The sequence below is a fragment of the Protopterus annectens genome, chromosome 3.part1 (genome assembly GCF_019279795.1).
Source record: "Protopterus annectens isolate FY-2018-M chromosome 3.part1, PAN1.0, whole genome shotgun sequence".
Taxonomy (NCBI): Eukaryota; Metazoa; Chordata; order Ceratodontiformes; family Protopteridae; genus Protopterus; species Protopterus annectens.
Window position 1 is genome coordinate 1,475,845,703 of NC_056732.1, and position 16,891 is coordinate 1,475,862,593.

Sequence of the window (16,891 nt, forward strand, 5' to 3'; positions counted from 1 at the left end):
GCTGCATGTTTTATAACCCTGACGCCATGGAAGAAGGGACAGCAGCAGAGTGGCGGAGAGGCTTTGGCTACAACTCTGAGCTGAGATATATAAGTATCCAGTTCTTTTTGGATTATTTATACTGATTATTGTTTCTAGCAATTTATATATAGCACTTTTTATTGCCTGATGCAAAGTTTTTAGTGTATGTTATTGCTATTAACTAATCTGCATGGGTAACTGATTTGTTTGCAGTTAAAAGCATTCTGTAGAGTCCCTTTATCTGTTTAAAAACTTTCATTTTGTGGCTTTCTGTAGTGTTTACTGTCTGTAGGCTAATAGCTTTAGTATTGGTCCCTACCCTCCCTCCCTGTTGGTGTCTTGTTATACTTGGTGGCTTTGCAGTTGCTTGCCCCTACTGTAAATCTGATCTGGGACACTCCTCCCAGACTAGTGTCATTAGCTCATTCTACCTAATACAGAGAGAACATCTGAGAAGGCCTTCTGTTTCTCCTTTTTCCCTTTCAAAAAAAATAAAATAAAAATAAAAAAAAATGCATGAATCTCCTTGTGTTCTGACTGTGCTTCTCAAACATTTTGGAAATATAGAGTATATATTAGAGCATTTATTATAACTGACTCAAGTGCTCTAGGTTGCACTGCATCTGAATTGTTTGTGTGTTTTAGCTGCTTTTCTGTATATATAGACTTCTCTGTATATGTAGACTAGCTACTTATTCTGCTGTATTACTGCCTCTTAAATCGCTTTTCAGTTGTGCACTTGCCTTGCTTCATTTAAAAAGTTTTCAATTGCTAATTTTGTAGAGTTTTAATTGCATTTACTGTTTAGGACTACACACTCAAGTGTGTTGGCCTTTTCTGTGTTTATTTACTGTATTATTGCATTGTTTACCTCGTTTCAAAAAAAAAAAAATACTATCTTTTTGCTCGTTTCCCACCTTTCCTAGCCAGTCCATATCCCAGGGTTTGCTTGTCTCAGGACTTTATTTTCTGTGTTCAGAGCTATCCAGACCTTGCTGTGGTAGAGGGAAGTCCTACTGCTTACCAGTGGTGAGCATTGTACTGCCTATCTAACGCTAGAGGAGTGGTTTCCAGCTCTGAAATTGTAATTTTAATAGCCTTTTTGGGCTGATTTCTATCCCTTTCAACTTTCTGGCTTAAAAACACACGTGTTTGCACATTTTTCGCATTGTGCAGCACTGCGAGGCTACAGTTAAACTATTCCAGGTGCCAGAAAGTCTGCTCTTAAAATTGTCCCTTACAGCTAGCTGGCGACTCAGTAGTAGCACTAAAATCTGAACCCCTGTGACTAGCACTTGCTCTAGAACCTGTTGGAAAGCACTAGGAAACCTGAAACTGATACAAGCACTCAACTCTCCTTGCAATAAGGAGAAATTAATCGTAGGTACTAAACAGCCCATAATTGCAAAGTACCTTCCAAAGGTAAGGGAAAACAGCTCTTAAACTTTGCACAAAAAGCACCTAAACAGTCATGTCCAAGGGTCAGCTTCTGGTGATTTCTCCTGTCCACCTGGTGAATCTGGGCATACTGGGGCAATGCGGCAACTTCCTCGTGTACACAGACAATCCTCTCCTCCTACCACCCAACACTACAACCTGCGAGAGATGCACTTACATAGCCAAACTGGAAGCAAAGCTCTCTCCGGCCAAGATTGTGCTAGACAGCCAAGAGGAGAAGGTTAACACCTGCACTACACCTCAAGCAACTCATAGCCCTTCAAAACCCACACCATCAACACCCACACATAGCAACACTAAACCCACATATGCGGAGGCCCTTAACATTAACCTGCCCAAGCAACAAGGACCTCCGAAGCTGAAACGCAAACAAACACCAGTCAGAACCAAAGTGACACATAGCTCACAACATCATTGTGCCATCCAACAACAGCCCCTAAGGCAAGACAGTGTACCCCAACACTTTAGTCATAGGTGACTCTATAGTCAGGCACACTGATGTCCCACTCACCAGGCTGAACAAGGTGAAAATTACAGTCAGCTGCCTGTCAGGTGCCAGAATCCGCCACATAACACATGCACTCAAGTCACTCCACAACAAGTACAAATACTACTGTCATTGTCCATGCTGGAGTGAATGACTTGAGACGTACCTCCCTGGACTACATGAAAAGAGACATGGAAGAGCTCTTGGATCATGTGGCCCAGGCAGGTATGACCCTAGCCCTGAGTAGCATCCTGCCTTCGCCCAGAATGATACCACAGTATAAGGACAAAATGATTGACTTCAACAATTGGCTAAGCTTCTGTTGTCATTCAAAGGGGATCCAGTATTTGTCTGCCTGGGAATACTTGATCGACAAACCACGATGCTTTGCCAGAGATGGTCTGCACCTGTCACCCCTGGGATTCAGGTTACTGGCTAAAGCACTTGCCACCCCTGTAGTGCCTTTTTTAGGAAAGGTTCAAAGGATAAAACCACCACCGTAACAGATACAAGCATGCAAAATTTGAAGGGAATGCTACTCAGTGCTAGAAGTCTAAACCTCAAAATGCACTCTCTCGAGGCAGTCCTAAAAATGGAGAACACTGATATCTGTGCAGTAACTGAGACCTGGTTCAAGGCTCCAGAGAGTACCCCTGCAATACCAGGTTACAACTCTTACCACACTTTTCGACCACAAAACCAAGACCAAAACACTAAAGGTGGAGGAGTGTCCATATTCCCCAAGGATATTCACACCTTCAGGCTAGATGCCCAACACAATGCATCTGAAATTCTCCAGGTGCAACTAACACTAGGTAAGACTGTAATCCAAACTGTAGCTTGCTACAGATCCCCCACCATGCCCCAAGATTCTCACTACACCTTTCTAAACATACTGGAAAATATTAAGATACAACCAAACACCCTAATACTGGGTGATTTCAACTACCCTGCCATTAACTGGGAAAACTACTCGGGTACCAACTTCTTTTCCCAACGGTTCTTTGAATTCATAAATTCAAACGCCCTGGATCAACTAATCCATTGTCCCACCAGGGGCTCCAATATCCTAGATCTGGTCATTACCAACATGGGAGACAGATGCTCCACACCAGTGGTCACCCCCTCATTGGTCAGGTCTGACCATAAGCAAATCACCCTTGACATCCACATCCCACCCCCACCACCCAGTAAGGAAACCTCCTTAAAAAACTTCTCCAAAGCCAACTTCATGCTACTGAAGTCAGAAGTGACAAACTTCACGACACCCATGCAGATGGGATCTGAAAGTTCGACTGCAGAATCCTTCACTAAGGCACTGTACGAGCACACCCGCTCGTGCATGAATCGTGCCATCCCAAATAGAACCAAGATGCTCCTCTCCAAAAAATGGAAGCCAATCTGGTGGTCCCCTGCTGTAACCAAACTATACAACAGAAGGAAGAAACTGTTGCAGAAGAGAGGAAAATCCCAGGAGGCAAAAAACTCCCTCACCAGCCTCAGTAAGAAGCTGAGATCCCTTATAAAATCCTCAAAAGCTAGTAATGAAAATAAAATTGCCAAAGATTCCAAAGACAACCACAAGGCATTCTATAGTTATGTCAAGAATCTAAATGGCAATGCTCAGATCTGCTCTGAGCTACAACAGAATGGCATTAAATATACTGATCCCAAGGATATTGCCAATATCCTGGCAGATCGATTTAGTGCCAAATTCACCCCCCTCTCACCCCTTAAAGGGCCCATCTCTATACCAAAATATTGCCAAATTCCAGTAATCACGGCCACACAGGTAGAAACCGCACTCTCCAAAGTTAAGAATACAGCATCCATGGGACCAGATGACATCCCAGGCTGTGTACTACATGAACTACAAAATGAACTGGCACCTCACGTAAGTGTCATGTTTAATCATAGCCTCACATCAGGCTTTGTGCCCACTCAGTGGCGCACAGCTACAGTTATCCCACTCCACAAGGGGGGACCTGCCTTGGATCCCGCGAACTACCGTCCCATCAGTCTGACAAGCCTGATCTGCAAGGGCATGGAACACATTATCATGGAACTTATAAACAAAGACATTGGCAGCTTTCAAACACTGGACTCCACCCAGTTTGGGTTTGTGAAGGGCTGATCTTGTCTCCTGAATCTGATTGACTTCTTCGAATCAATCTCCAGAGCTGTGGACGAGGGTAAGGCAGTCCACACAGTTTATCTGGACCTCGCCAAGGCCTTTGACATCATCCCCTACTCTGGAATCATAGATAAACTTACTAAGCTGGGCATAAATCCCTACATCACTCGATGGGTTGCCAACTGTCTTACTGACAGAACCCAAACTGTAAAAGTAGCCGTCTCCAAATCCAGCTCCAGACAAGTGGAGTACCTCAGGGTTCAGTCCTGGGACCAGTTTTGTTTGGCATCTACTTCTCTGAAGTACAGGCCAACACAAAGGACTCTGGCTAACAAAGTTCGCAGATGACTGCAAACTGGGAGCCATTATTGAATCCTCAAATGATGTGGATATTCTACAAAAGGGCTTACAGAAACAGATGCCTGGTGCCAGAGCCATGGGATCATGCTTAATGCCAAGAAATGTATAGTTATCCCCTTTGGAAAAAAACATGTACCCATGAACTACCACATAGGTGGCAGGACACTAAACATTGAAAGTGTAATGAGAGACTTAGGGACACAGGTGGACAGTGGTCTCACTTTCGATAACCACATCGCCACAACAGTCAGGAAATCCTTCTATGTGGCACACCTCATCACTAAGGGCTTTTCATCCAGAAAAAAGGAGGTCATTGCCCCACTGTACTCATCCCTCATTAGACTCATTATTGAGTGTAATGCCCCATTTGGTATGTACCTCACAAGACATCTGCAACAGCTAGAAAGGCCACAGAAATACCTCCATAAAAGAATCACAGGCCTAAAGCAGATGCCATATCCTGACCGTCAGAAAAAACTCCAGCTGTACTCTGTGGCATATCGTCTACTCAGAGGCGATCTCTGCTTAACATACAATGCCATGTCAAACCCTGAGCTGTTGGACTTGCTCCACTTAAAGAAATCCCAATCCCTCAGAGCCACACGCTTCAAGGATCTAAACATTGTCATCACAATGAACAAAACATGCTGGAGGGATAGGTTCCTGACCCAGAGACTCCACATACTCTGGAATAGACTGCCCATACATGTCAAGCAGAGCGCCTCATTGACCCTCTTCAAAAGGAACCTTGATTGGATGGGAGATAGGAAATTCACCCCGGGGATCATGTCAGTCGCCCTGCTAGACAGGGGTCCAGAGAAGTAAATATTGTGGGAAGAAATATCCCGGGAATTGTTATGGCTAGGCTTGCATAGTCCCTAGGGCCGATAGCCTAGTACCAACCTATGAACCGACGCAGGACCCAAGACTTTGTTAATCAGGCTGACTGAGGGCAACCTGCCAGAAGATTACCCAAATGTAATGACTGCAACAGTGAATACACTTGAACATCTACATTTATGTAAGTGTACACAACTGTACTTTATAAGTCAAACTGAACTTCAGTACTACTAAATAAGTGTTCTCAGTTGTGTATATATGCAAATGTAGTTGCTTTTGTCTTTACAAGCAGGTCGTGGCTGAAAAGGGTCAGTAAGCCAGCTCATTTACCTGGTTAATAATTTGAAATAAAAATTGATACAGTAAGAAAATAATTACTATTTTTTGTTGCCCAAATTAAATATATACAGTGGATATAAAAAGTGTACACACACCCCAGTTAAAATGCTGGGTTTTGTGATATAAAAAAGTGAGACCACAGTAAATCATTTCAAAATTTTCCCACCTTTAATGTGACCTATAACCTGTACAATTCAATTAAAAAACAAAGAAATCTGTTACGGGAAAAAATAAAAAAGTACAATCCGCTGGTTGCATAAGTGTGCACACCCTTAAACTAATACTTTGTTGAAGCACCGTTTGATTTAATTACAGCATTCAGTCTTCTTGGGTAGGAGTCTATCGGCATGGCACATCTTGATTTGGCAATATTTGCCCACTCTTCCTTGCAAAAGCCCTCCAAATCTGCCAGATTGCGAGGGCATCTCTTGTGCACAGCCCTCTTCAGGTCACCCCACAGATTTTCAGGTTTATTTTGAAACGTCTAAAACCCATAACATCTAATTTCATAACATTGAGACCAGACCATCTAAAACCCATAACATCTAACACACAAATCACAAGAAAATAACATCCCCTCCACATATAACACCACCAAACTATCAAATGCACTTTTTACTACATTTCTGCAGGGAGGCATGAATTTTGCTGTAGCAGGCAACTGGGTAAATGTCAGGAAAATCCTATTAGAACAGCTGAACTTTATTTGGAGTTAATCAGAGTCTCTCTGATGGCAGGTGTGTACCCAAGAAGACTGAATGGTGTAATTAATTCAAAAGTTGTTTCAACAAAGTTGAACACACTTGGATTTACCTGGAGACTCTATAAGGAAAACAGGAATCTGCCATCTTGTGGAACTAATACACTTTAAGGGTGTGCACACACAACAAAGTATTCGTTTAAGGGTGGGCACACTTATGCAACCAGTGTATTATACGTTTTTTATTTTTTCTATTTTTCCCCCAACAGATTTGTTTGTTTTTCACTTGAATTGTACAGATTATAGGTCACAAAGGTGGGAAAAGTTTAGAAATGCTTTATCGTGGTCTCATTTTTTTATATCACAAAACCTGGCATTTTAACAGGGGTGGTGTGTACATTTTTTTATATCCACTGTAAATGCCGAGTTTGTTTGTGTCTTTCGGCTTTTCCCAGTTAGGGGTCGCCACAGTGAACCGCTAATGATTGGCAGTAGATTTTTACGTGCTGGCTTGCCATGCCTAATGCACAACCTTCACCGAAGGAACACCCATTCACGCTGTTGCCACACAGAAGACGCTCTATCTGAGAATCGAACGGGCAACGTCTAACTGTGAGGCGACAACGCTACCGCAGCACCACCACCACAGCTCACTGTAAATGCCGAGTGATGTATCTAATTTGTCTTTTACAATTTCCTGAGACCAGTCTTGGCAAATGCTTTGCAGGTGGCCACAGATAGAGTTATTGAGTTGTTCTGTAGTTTATTTACAGATATTGGCAAAAAATGATGCAGTCTTTCAAAATGGGGAGTAACAAGAAAAATACAGGGCCAGAGTCCAAAAGAGTGGCTCTCAGTGCAAGTCTGTCTCGACTGTGAAAGACTTCTCTCAGTGTAAGTGACTTATTTTGGTCTAAGGCATACCTATAAACAGGCTTACTTCAGGGCTCAGATTCCAAAACAGCCAATCTCGGCCTGCTTTCAGTGTAAGTTGTCATTTACACTGACAGCAAGTCTTTTGGAAGTGGGGCCACAGACTTACTTCAGTAAGTGCTCTTAGAAAAAAGAACAAATCCACCTTCACAGCCTGTGTTACACACTCTGTAGCTTTTGCTTAACATACATAGCTTTGATAGTTTTGGTACAGTTCGATAACACTTGCAGCATTTGTCAATTTTCTCATCATCCACCAATGCACAGCTTCCAGCCTGCTTCTTCCCTTCACACTTGATTTACCTGGAGACTCTATAAGGAAAACAGGAATCTGCCATCTTGTGGAACTAATACACTTTAAAATCACCTATGGCAGTTTTCTGATTTGTTTGTGTTGAACATGCCTGGGTTTTCCTGAGACACCACCTGCACCTGTCCACTGTCACAAGATCACACAGCTGTGTGTTTTCCTTGTCCAGCAGCCTCAGTACCTGTCATTGTGCCATTCTGTGAGTGTGTGTGTATCTGTATATATGTTTATATGTATGAAAAACGTGTGCAGGCAGATGTATGCTGTCACACTCACACTCACAAACAGACACACGCATATATGTGTGTGTATATGTATATTCTATATTATGTTCAGTCACTCATTTTATTGTCTGCTTCTTTTGATGAAACATCATGACAGCAACAAAGTAAGATGTCAAGGTTAGGTTTCTTTCCTACATTCACATATTCCGTCTCATCCTGAGGGATCCACTGGCTTTCCATAAACTCTGATAGATAATGTCCCTCTTTGGTCGACACAGAAGTCTATTTTCCCTTTGTCCTTTCACCCTGGATTTGAAGCATGCATTTTCGTGTGTTTCTGTGTGTGTCTGTGCGCACGTGTGTGTGTCTGTGCACGCGTGTGTGTCTTTGCGCGCGCGTGTGTGTGACTGCATTCTACACACACTGAATATTCGTTTCCAGGTCCAGTTTGTACATTTGTAGGGTCCTTACTCACAGGAAGGTAGACAGTTTATTTCATTCACTTCAGATAGAGGATGGTGCACCTTTCAAGTAAAATGTTTCTAACCTGACTTCTGACTAGACTGTGTACTGTTGTAAGAGGATAACAAGCCACTACACAGCCATGCGAGTGGCGATTAAAATGGGGAGTGGAGTTGATACCTCTATTGCTTATTGTAGTAGTGTCACTTATGATCATCTCATGTGCAGTTAAGTTATCGTTAGTGCATACCTTCACTAAGTACTGCAGTTTGCATTTTTACTCAGACTGATGTGTCCCTTTGGTGATTCCGGATGTGTTTTCCTAAGGACTCCTTTTTTCAGTTCCTAACAGCCTTGCTTTCTTAATTTTTTTGTCTATTGCTTGTGATTGTACTCAACTGTCCCTCCTATTGAAGAGGGATTTGCAGAATAAAATTTTACATGTACTTGAGTAATTAGTGCGCCACTCTTCCTAAAGCTAATTGGCTCCTGATTATAGGTAGAGCAAACTTCCTTCTAGGTTCCCTACTTTACAAACTACTCAACAAGGAAACCCCTTTTCCAGTCATGAGACTCATTGCATTTATTTATTTTCAACCTCGACAACCAATCTGTCTCGACCCCACTTTCCATGCACCCACCACAAGACTTTATTTATTGCTCTGACAACTCCTTGGCATGTCTTACCAATGTATCTCACAGAAACTCACACATACAACAAATCTCGAACACAACTCAAAGAATTTCTATTGAATCTAAATAGGTGTAGTGTTCCAGTACAGAGCACTGCACCAAATAAACTCTCTTAATAACAACTATCCTTCACCTTTGATATCCTAATCCACTGAACCCTGTGAGATGCATCATATGTAAATAGGGTCTGTGTTCAGCCATTGAATGGAACTTCCATCAAATGGCTGAATATCGAACCCTATCCCTTAAACGTTCATTTAATTGACAGGAAAAGTAACTAGTTGGCCACTACTTCCCTGTCTGCTCTTTTCCCCACTGTAGCGTGGTCTCAAATTTGGTGTATATAGTTGGTGGGGCGGGCTAAACCCTCTACCTGGGTGGGTTTGAAGTACTGCAGTGAGGCACACGGGGAAGTGGTGGCCAACTAGTTACTTTCCCCATAGATAAAATGAAAATTCACTGAATGAATGTTCAATTGATAGGGTTCAATATTTAGCCATTTGAAAGTTCATTTGATGGCTGAACAGAGACTCATGTAAGTATAATAAGCCCACTACTACAACCCACGCTTCTCTTTCTTTGCTGTATAATAGCTCCCATCTTCTTTTTTACATTGATATATAGCACCAATTGTTTTCTGATATTGTTCTTGCAATATGCAGTCTGTTCTGGGCCTGTAATTGAACAAGAATGATCTTTGTTTACTCCATTAAACAAATTATAAGAAATAACTATATACATCACCATGTTCTTTATCATCAGAAAATGGTCTTTTGTGGTGTGTGTATTTTAAACTTTCCTCTGTACCCCATGTAGTAGCTGCTTATCTGCATCTGCAGCAAAAGCTTCAGATGTAACTGTTGGTAGATTTTATCTTTGTGTTAGTGTTGCTTACTTGCCGGGTGACAGCATGCTCATATAGTGAGGAAGAACTGAGAATCTTGTAGTTATGTATGCCTCTTAACCCTTTTGCAGGGTTGACCTGATGTTGGCTAAGGAGTACATGTACTTCCAAGATTTAAAGAAATAACTATTGACTAGGCACAGGAAGGATGTACTGATGTTATCATTCCACTGCAGAACACTTTGGCATTGATCACGCAAGTTAGTACCCACAAGTACCCCTCAAGTAGTGAACTGCTTTAATAATCCATGTGTGTGTTTTCCCTTGGGATTTGTGCAATATGTGCTGCTTCATACTTGCATTATATAGAATTGCAGATCTCCGATATTTGCTGGTGATTGTAACGAATAATGCTGATAAATTGTTTGTGTTTTTAGGGTAAAATGGACCAACTACTACAGATGCTACAGAGTGCAGATCCAACAGATGGGCAGCCAGACCCACCTGACCTGATTCACCTGGAAGGTATGCACATTCAGAACTGTATTTTAAACAGATGCTTTGTAGAATTTAAGCTTACTCCGAGAAAGTGACTCTGTAGAGTATTTAGTTAATAAGGTATGTGGCAGCCTTTGGCAGATGCACTTCTGTTTATTAACATGTTTGCTTTCTGGTATAGATTTTTAATGGGTTATTCAAATTTGTACTCTGAAGTTTACAGTAGTTCTCTATGGTCACAGGAATGTAATGTTTTTCATCTCTCAAACTCTGCGTACCTTTTTTGTAATTTTAAAGTATTCAGGGTTTAATGTACAGTGTTCGTCAGTATTTCAGCTGGGATTCACAGAGATTCACTGCAAGCTTGCAAAGGGCTTGCACAGCTCTGTGACAGTGCAAGCCAGTGCACACACTGACTGCATATCTAAACTGAGTCAGGTAATGCTTTTGTGTAGGTAACTGTATTTATGAAGAACAGTAACAGCTATGCAAGTAGATGTATTTCATAGATGTATCTCTGCAGTGAAACATGTACACAGAAACACAGGACAACCTTCAAAGAGTGGCCTTGTTACCTTGTGTGAATATCATGAGAGCCAAACACATTGCTTCAAAGACTGCTACGTACTGAAATAAAGGAATGTGTACCCAGGCTGTGCTGCACACGTTACTTCTGGCATAAAGTGGTGCTTAATGATGCTTCCATCTATCCATTTTTGTCGAGTCACATCTGATTTCTGTAGTTAACCCTATCACCGGCTACTGACATTCACAGAATTTTGTCATCCCTGATGTTCTTTGTGTTTCACTGTTGCAGTCATCACATTTGGGTTATCCCTGTCAGGGTAGCCCTCGGCCAGCCTGAATACCAGGGACTTAGTATATCTGCATCGGTTGCTGTCGCTTGAGGACTGACGTCAGGTCGTCAGTAGTATAAAGTAAGGCAACCGATGCCATTACATCAGTCTTTCTTGCCATGGAGTCCGAAGCAGAAGCAGTTTTCACAAGTGCCGGTCGGACGCTACCCAAGTTTCATCTACTGAATTGAAGTTGAAGTCTTCTAAAGCTAAGTACCCTGTTGGGGATCTTTTTTTTCTTGCACTAACTGATGTCAGAAAAAGTTAATTGTCTCGCCTGTGGAAAACAAATATCACACCGAGTCTTCCAGTCTTACTGCATCACTTGTTTAGGCTCAGACCATGACGTCCCTCGTTATCACTTCTATGCTTTGCTCAACACCAGAACTATCTGTCGTCGGGCCCTTATTGTTACCAGATATCTTCGCTTACAGTCCTCAAATTCCAATACGGCTTCAGTAAGCCATCCGACAGCGGATCTTTCGAAATAACTTAAAAGATAAAGACAGAGAGAGACCGCACAGGTTCAAACCTACCAGCGACATCTCTGTTAAGCTAGTCGTCAGATGTTGCAGTCATTACAATTGGGTTATCCTGCTGGCAGGCTACCCACAGTCGGCCCGAGTTCCAAAGTCTAGGACCGGCGTCGGTTGCTGTCGCCTTCTCCCTGACGTCAGTGCGGCAGGGGTATAAAAGATGCAGCTGACGCCATTTTCTTCAGTCTTTCTTGCCGCGCGGTGCCCGAAGCAAAAGCAGTTCACAAGTGCCGGTTGGCCGACTCCTGAGATTTTCAAAAACGAATTTCAAATCCGAAGTCTTCATTAAAGCTAAGTACCCTGTTGGGGAAACTTTCTTCTTGCTCCAGACCGATATCAGAAAAAGTTAATAATGTACTTCTTGTGGGAAGCAAATACCTCATAAGGATTTTCATTCTTACTGTATTCCTTGCCTAGGCCCTGACCACGACGTTGCTAGTTGTCGGTTTTATGCTAGATTTAACCAACGCACTGTTAAGTGTCGGTACGATTTTGCATTTCATTACTTTGGCCGAAGATTCGATTATATAATGCCGTCGGAATAGCCAACAACTGGAGTTTATAAAAAAGGAGAGGGCAGGCATCCGAGGTCCATAACCAATGAAGAGGCTTCTGCTAGGCCTGTCGCTGGTTTGCCGGTTCTCAGTGAGGCGCTTTCGCAGCCCCTGATGCCTGCTGCCTCAGAGCCACAGGCCACTTCCGACTCCCACGTGGAGCCAGCTAGGCCGCTGGAAACTCAAGGTATTGGACACTCGGAAACTATTCCCTCAGATGGGTCTGGAGCCGCTGAGCAAGCATCAGCTTCTGAGGGTGTATTCAGGCCTACACAGTTATATGTAAAGCCAACTTCAGCTTCAAAGGCAAAGACTAAAGCAGCTCTAAGGACAAAGAAACAAGTACAGCATTCTCCTGGACAGACTTCCATGCCTAAAAAACAGATGTTTAAAATGGCTGAAGACCTAATTTCTTTGATCAGGGGTTCCCATCCCCCTCCTGGTAAGAGGCCTAGGCAAGAGATAGAATATGAATCTTCAGATCAGGTTTCCATTTCCTCTGATTCCTCTTCTGAACATGAATATTCCCTTCCTCCCTATGAGGATTCTGATGCTGAAGAATCCATCCCTTCAGCCTCTCCTCCAGAGGATTATTCTTTTGGGGAGACCCTGCATACTGTGAGGGAGCATTTCCATTGGGAGAGCCAAGATTACTCTGAATCCAAGAAAAGACTCAGGGACTTCCTTTTATTACCCCAGCACAGGCCCCCTTGCTATTCCTTCCATTTTAGATATTGCAGATGATTTTACAGAGTCCGGTCTGTCTCCTGACTCTTTACCACCAGCTCCTGTAAAGCCAGACAGATACTACAGGGTTCCGGATTCTCATAAATTTCTTTACAAAAACCCTGTTGCTGACCCAGAAACTGTTTCTCAGGGTCCCAAGGGGGTCAAGGCTTCCACTGCAAAAAACCCTATTCCCTCTGATAGGGATTCAAGGGCTCTGGACAGATGGGGAAAAAGATTTACACTTCTGCTACCTTGGCTGTAAGAGCTTTAAATTGTCAGTTTCATATGCTTAAATATCAACAATATCTTTTGTCACTGCTTAAACAGAAAATGTTGACAAATTCAGAATGTGTAGAGAACAAAGAAATGCAGGATTTATTGCATGCAGCTGAACAAGTGGGAAAGCATACTTTGCAATGTGGTTTTGATTATCTAGAGGCCTCCTGCAGGGTCGCAGTTACAGGTTCTGTCATTAGGAGGCATGCTTGGTTAAAAGAACAGAATCTGCCAGATCATGTTAAAGCAAAACTATTAGATGCTGCATTACAACATGATACCTTGTTTGGTGTTAAAGCAGAAGAGGTGTTGAAGAAAATGGAGGACAAAGCTAAATCTATGCAAACAGTGAAGGATTTCTTACAGGTACAGCCTCCCAGATTTAGCAGGAACTGGCCTACAAAAAATTGGTCCTTTCCAGTGTCAGACAGGCCACAGAGAGGCAGATACAGACGCCCCAGAGGCAGATCACAGCCCCAAGGCTCATACAGGCCTAAACAATGGGGTGCTTCTACCTCCAAAAGCGGAGAGGAAAACTCACAGCCTTACAGGAAACAGTCTCAGTGACTTTCCCCTGCAGGCATCAAGCACTTATCTTCTGGCAGCTCCTTTGGGGGGGAAACTAGCATTTTTTTTTTTTTACAAACAATTGACACATGATCACCCAGGACAAATTGGTTTTAAACATCGTATCTCAAGGCTACAGGTTCCACTTTCACACCCTGCCAAGGCCAAACGGTATGCCAGACCTGCCACGCAATCAATGGGCAGAGGCACAAAAAACAAGTTTCATCCCTCATGGACATGAGAGCCATTCAGCAAGTACCACAGCAAGTGCAGGGACAAGGATTTTACTCAAGGTTATTCTTGGTACCCAGAAAGGACAAGGCCTGGAGACCAGTACTGGACCTGTCTATACTAAACACATTCCAGGATATTCCAAAATTCAAAATGTTAACTCTGCAGCAACTTCTGCCCATGCTGGGCAAGAAGGCTTGGCTTGTGACTTTAGACCTAAAAGAGGCATACCTGCATGTCCCAGTCAGACAATCATGCAGAAGATACCTCAGATTTATAGCTGGTTCAATGCACTACCAATTCTCTGCACTGCCCTTTGGCTTATCTACTGCGCCCAGGGTCTTCACAAAATGCCTGGCTCCAGTAATTGCATTTTGCAGACAGAGGAATACATATATATCCTTACTTGCACGACTGCCTTATTTAAGCAGAGAACAGGGACATTCTGCTACAGCATCTGGCATTTGTAAAAAGGTTACTAACAGGTCTGGGGTACACAGTAAACGAAAAGAAATCAAATCTCGTACCCTCTCAAGAGGTAATATTCCTGGGTGCAAGCTTAAATACAACTGACCAGATAGCTTATCTCACACCAGACAAGCACAGACAACTGAATTCTTATTTCAAAATGCTGGCAACTAAGGCCCAGTTATCTGCAAGAACAATTTTGCAGGCTTTGGGCTTCATGGCATCCTGCATACTGCTAATTCCATATGCAAGACTGCATATGAGGAAACTTCAATGGTATCTAAAAAGTGTTTGAACTCAACATTGCCACAGCCTGGAAACAATAATTACCCTAATTCCCTGCCTGCAACAGGAGTTTCGATGGTGGGCAAAAGTCTGTCACCTGGGACAGCCATTCACCTTACCCCCACAGCCAGGCAGACATTGATAACAGATGCATCCGATTATGCCTGGGGGCCCATATGGCAGGAAGATGTATTCAGGGCACATGGTCCACAAGTCAAATGCATCTACATATCAATCAAAAAGATATGCTAGCTGTTCAGAATGCCCTGACAGCCTTCAAGGATCTACTTCATCCAGGACAACTACTGGTAAAGACGGACAATACTACAGTCATGTGGTACATAAACAAGCAGGGGGCACGCATTCCTACCCCCTCTGCAGACTAGCCATGAACTTGTGGTACACAGCACTGACTTACCAAGTACATCTGCAAGCACAATTCCTGCCAGGAAGGATAAATACTCTGGCAGACGAACTAAGTAGAAACCTAATGGATCCCCACGAGTGGAAATTGGATCCACAAGTCTTCAGCATGATAACAAGGAACTGGGGATGCCCGGACATAGACCTGTTTGCCTCCCCTTACAACTGCCAACTACAGAGATTCTGCACAAGGACTTATCACAAGCAAGCATGGAAAGTGGATGCTCTATCTTTCAGCTGGAAAAACCTAACAATATATGCCTTTCCTCCTCTGCCTCTCCTCCCCAAGGTACTCCTCAAGGTCAGACAAGAGAAGCCAAAAATGATACTGATTGCCCCAGACTGGCCCCACCAGCACTGGTACCCAATCCTAACGAGCTTGTCTCAATGCCCAGCTTGGACATTACCTCAAATTCCTCACTTATTGACCCAACAAGACAGTCAGATACTGCACAGCCAACTCAGGACCTTAAACCTGGCAGCCTGGCAGATAATGTAGCCATTCAAGACACACCTCTCTCTAAAGCAGTGATGGATGTTATTTTGGAGGCCAGGAGGCCTAGCACCAGAAAATCTTATGCAGAAAAATGGAAGAGATTCTGTGCTTGGAACCAGGCACAAGGTATTGACACGACTGTTCCAAATATTCCTCAGATTTTGCAATACTTAACTGAGATGCTGAATAAAGGCCTTTCCTTTTCATCAATTAAAATTCATGCCTCTGCCATTTCAGCTCATTACAATACCGAACCACCTATTTTTTCTCATCCATTACTAAGGCAGTACCTCAGAGGGGAAAAAATCATAAGAGCACCAATACCTGCATGGGACCTCAACTATGTCTCGGAAAAACTCACACTGCCTCTGTTTGAGCCAGCCTCTACAGCTGATATAAAATTCTTATCCTGGAAAACAGCTCTGCTCCTAGCAATAACCTCCGCTAGACAAGTCTCAGAGCTACAGGCACTCATGGCAGTGGAACCTTTTATCATTTTCCATCCTGACAGGGTTTCTCTAAGGACAAACCCTACATTTATGCCTAAGGTAGTGTCCAGTGTGGCCCTTAACCAAACAGTGAATTTGCCTACCTTTTACCCAAACCCACAGAATAAGGGTGAGAGACTTCTGCATTCTTTGGACTTTCACAGGCAGCTACGATTCTACTTGGACAGAACCAAAGTTTTCAGAAAGACTGAACAACTTCCAGTGGCATATGCTGCAGGATCACAAGGAAAGCCCATCTCGAAACAGACTATTTCAAAGTAGATAGGCCACTGCATTCATTTCTGCTATTCACAGCATGGCAAATCAGTGCCTAAGGGCATTAGGCCACATTCAACCAGAGCAGCAGCCACTTCAGCAGCCTTCCTCAGAGGAGTACCAACCAAAGACATCTTGGAGGCTGCAACTTGGAGTTCAGTGCATACTTTTACAAAGCACTATCACTTACCTGTCTACTCTAAATCCAGGGCAGGCTTTGACACTGCAGTTCTGCAGGGCCTGATAGCCTCCCCTAATCTTGTTTAGCACCAGCCTCCCAACCTTAGCTTTGGGATTCAACCCAATTGTAATGACTGCAACAGTGAAACACGATGTACATAGTGCAGTTGTGTACCTACCATAAATGTAGATATTTGAGTGTATTCACTGTTACAGTCCAGG

The 16,891-nt window shown here is 43.1% G+C and overlaps 1 protein-coding gene across 1 annotated transcript in view; it reads left to right on the plus strand.

Annotated features, from left to right (window-relative positions):
• The window catches only part of STAM (signal transducing adaptor molecule), a gene marked incomplete in the record, with an annotated part of 1,274,308 nt that overhangs the window by 1,003,172 nt on the left and 254,245 nt on the right, over window positions 1-16,891 (plus strand). The window contains 1 exon segment of the mRNA XM_044067544.1: window positions 10,243-10,330. Within this exon segment, the coding sequence (XP_043923479.1) occupies window positions 10,243-10,330 (88 nt within the window).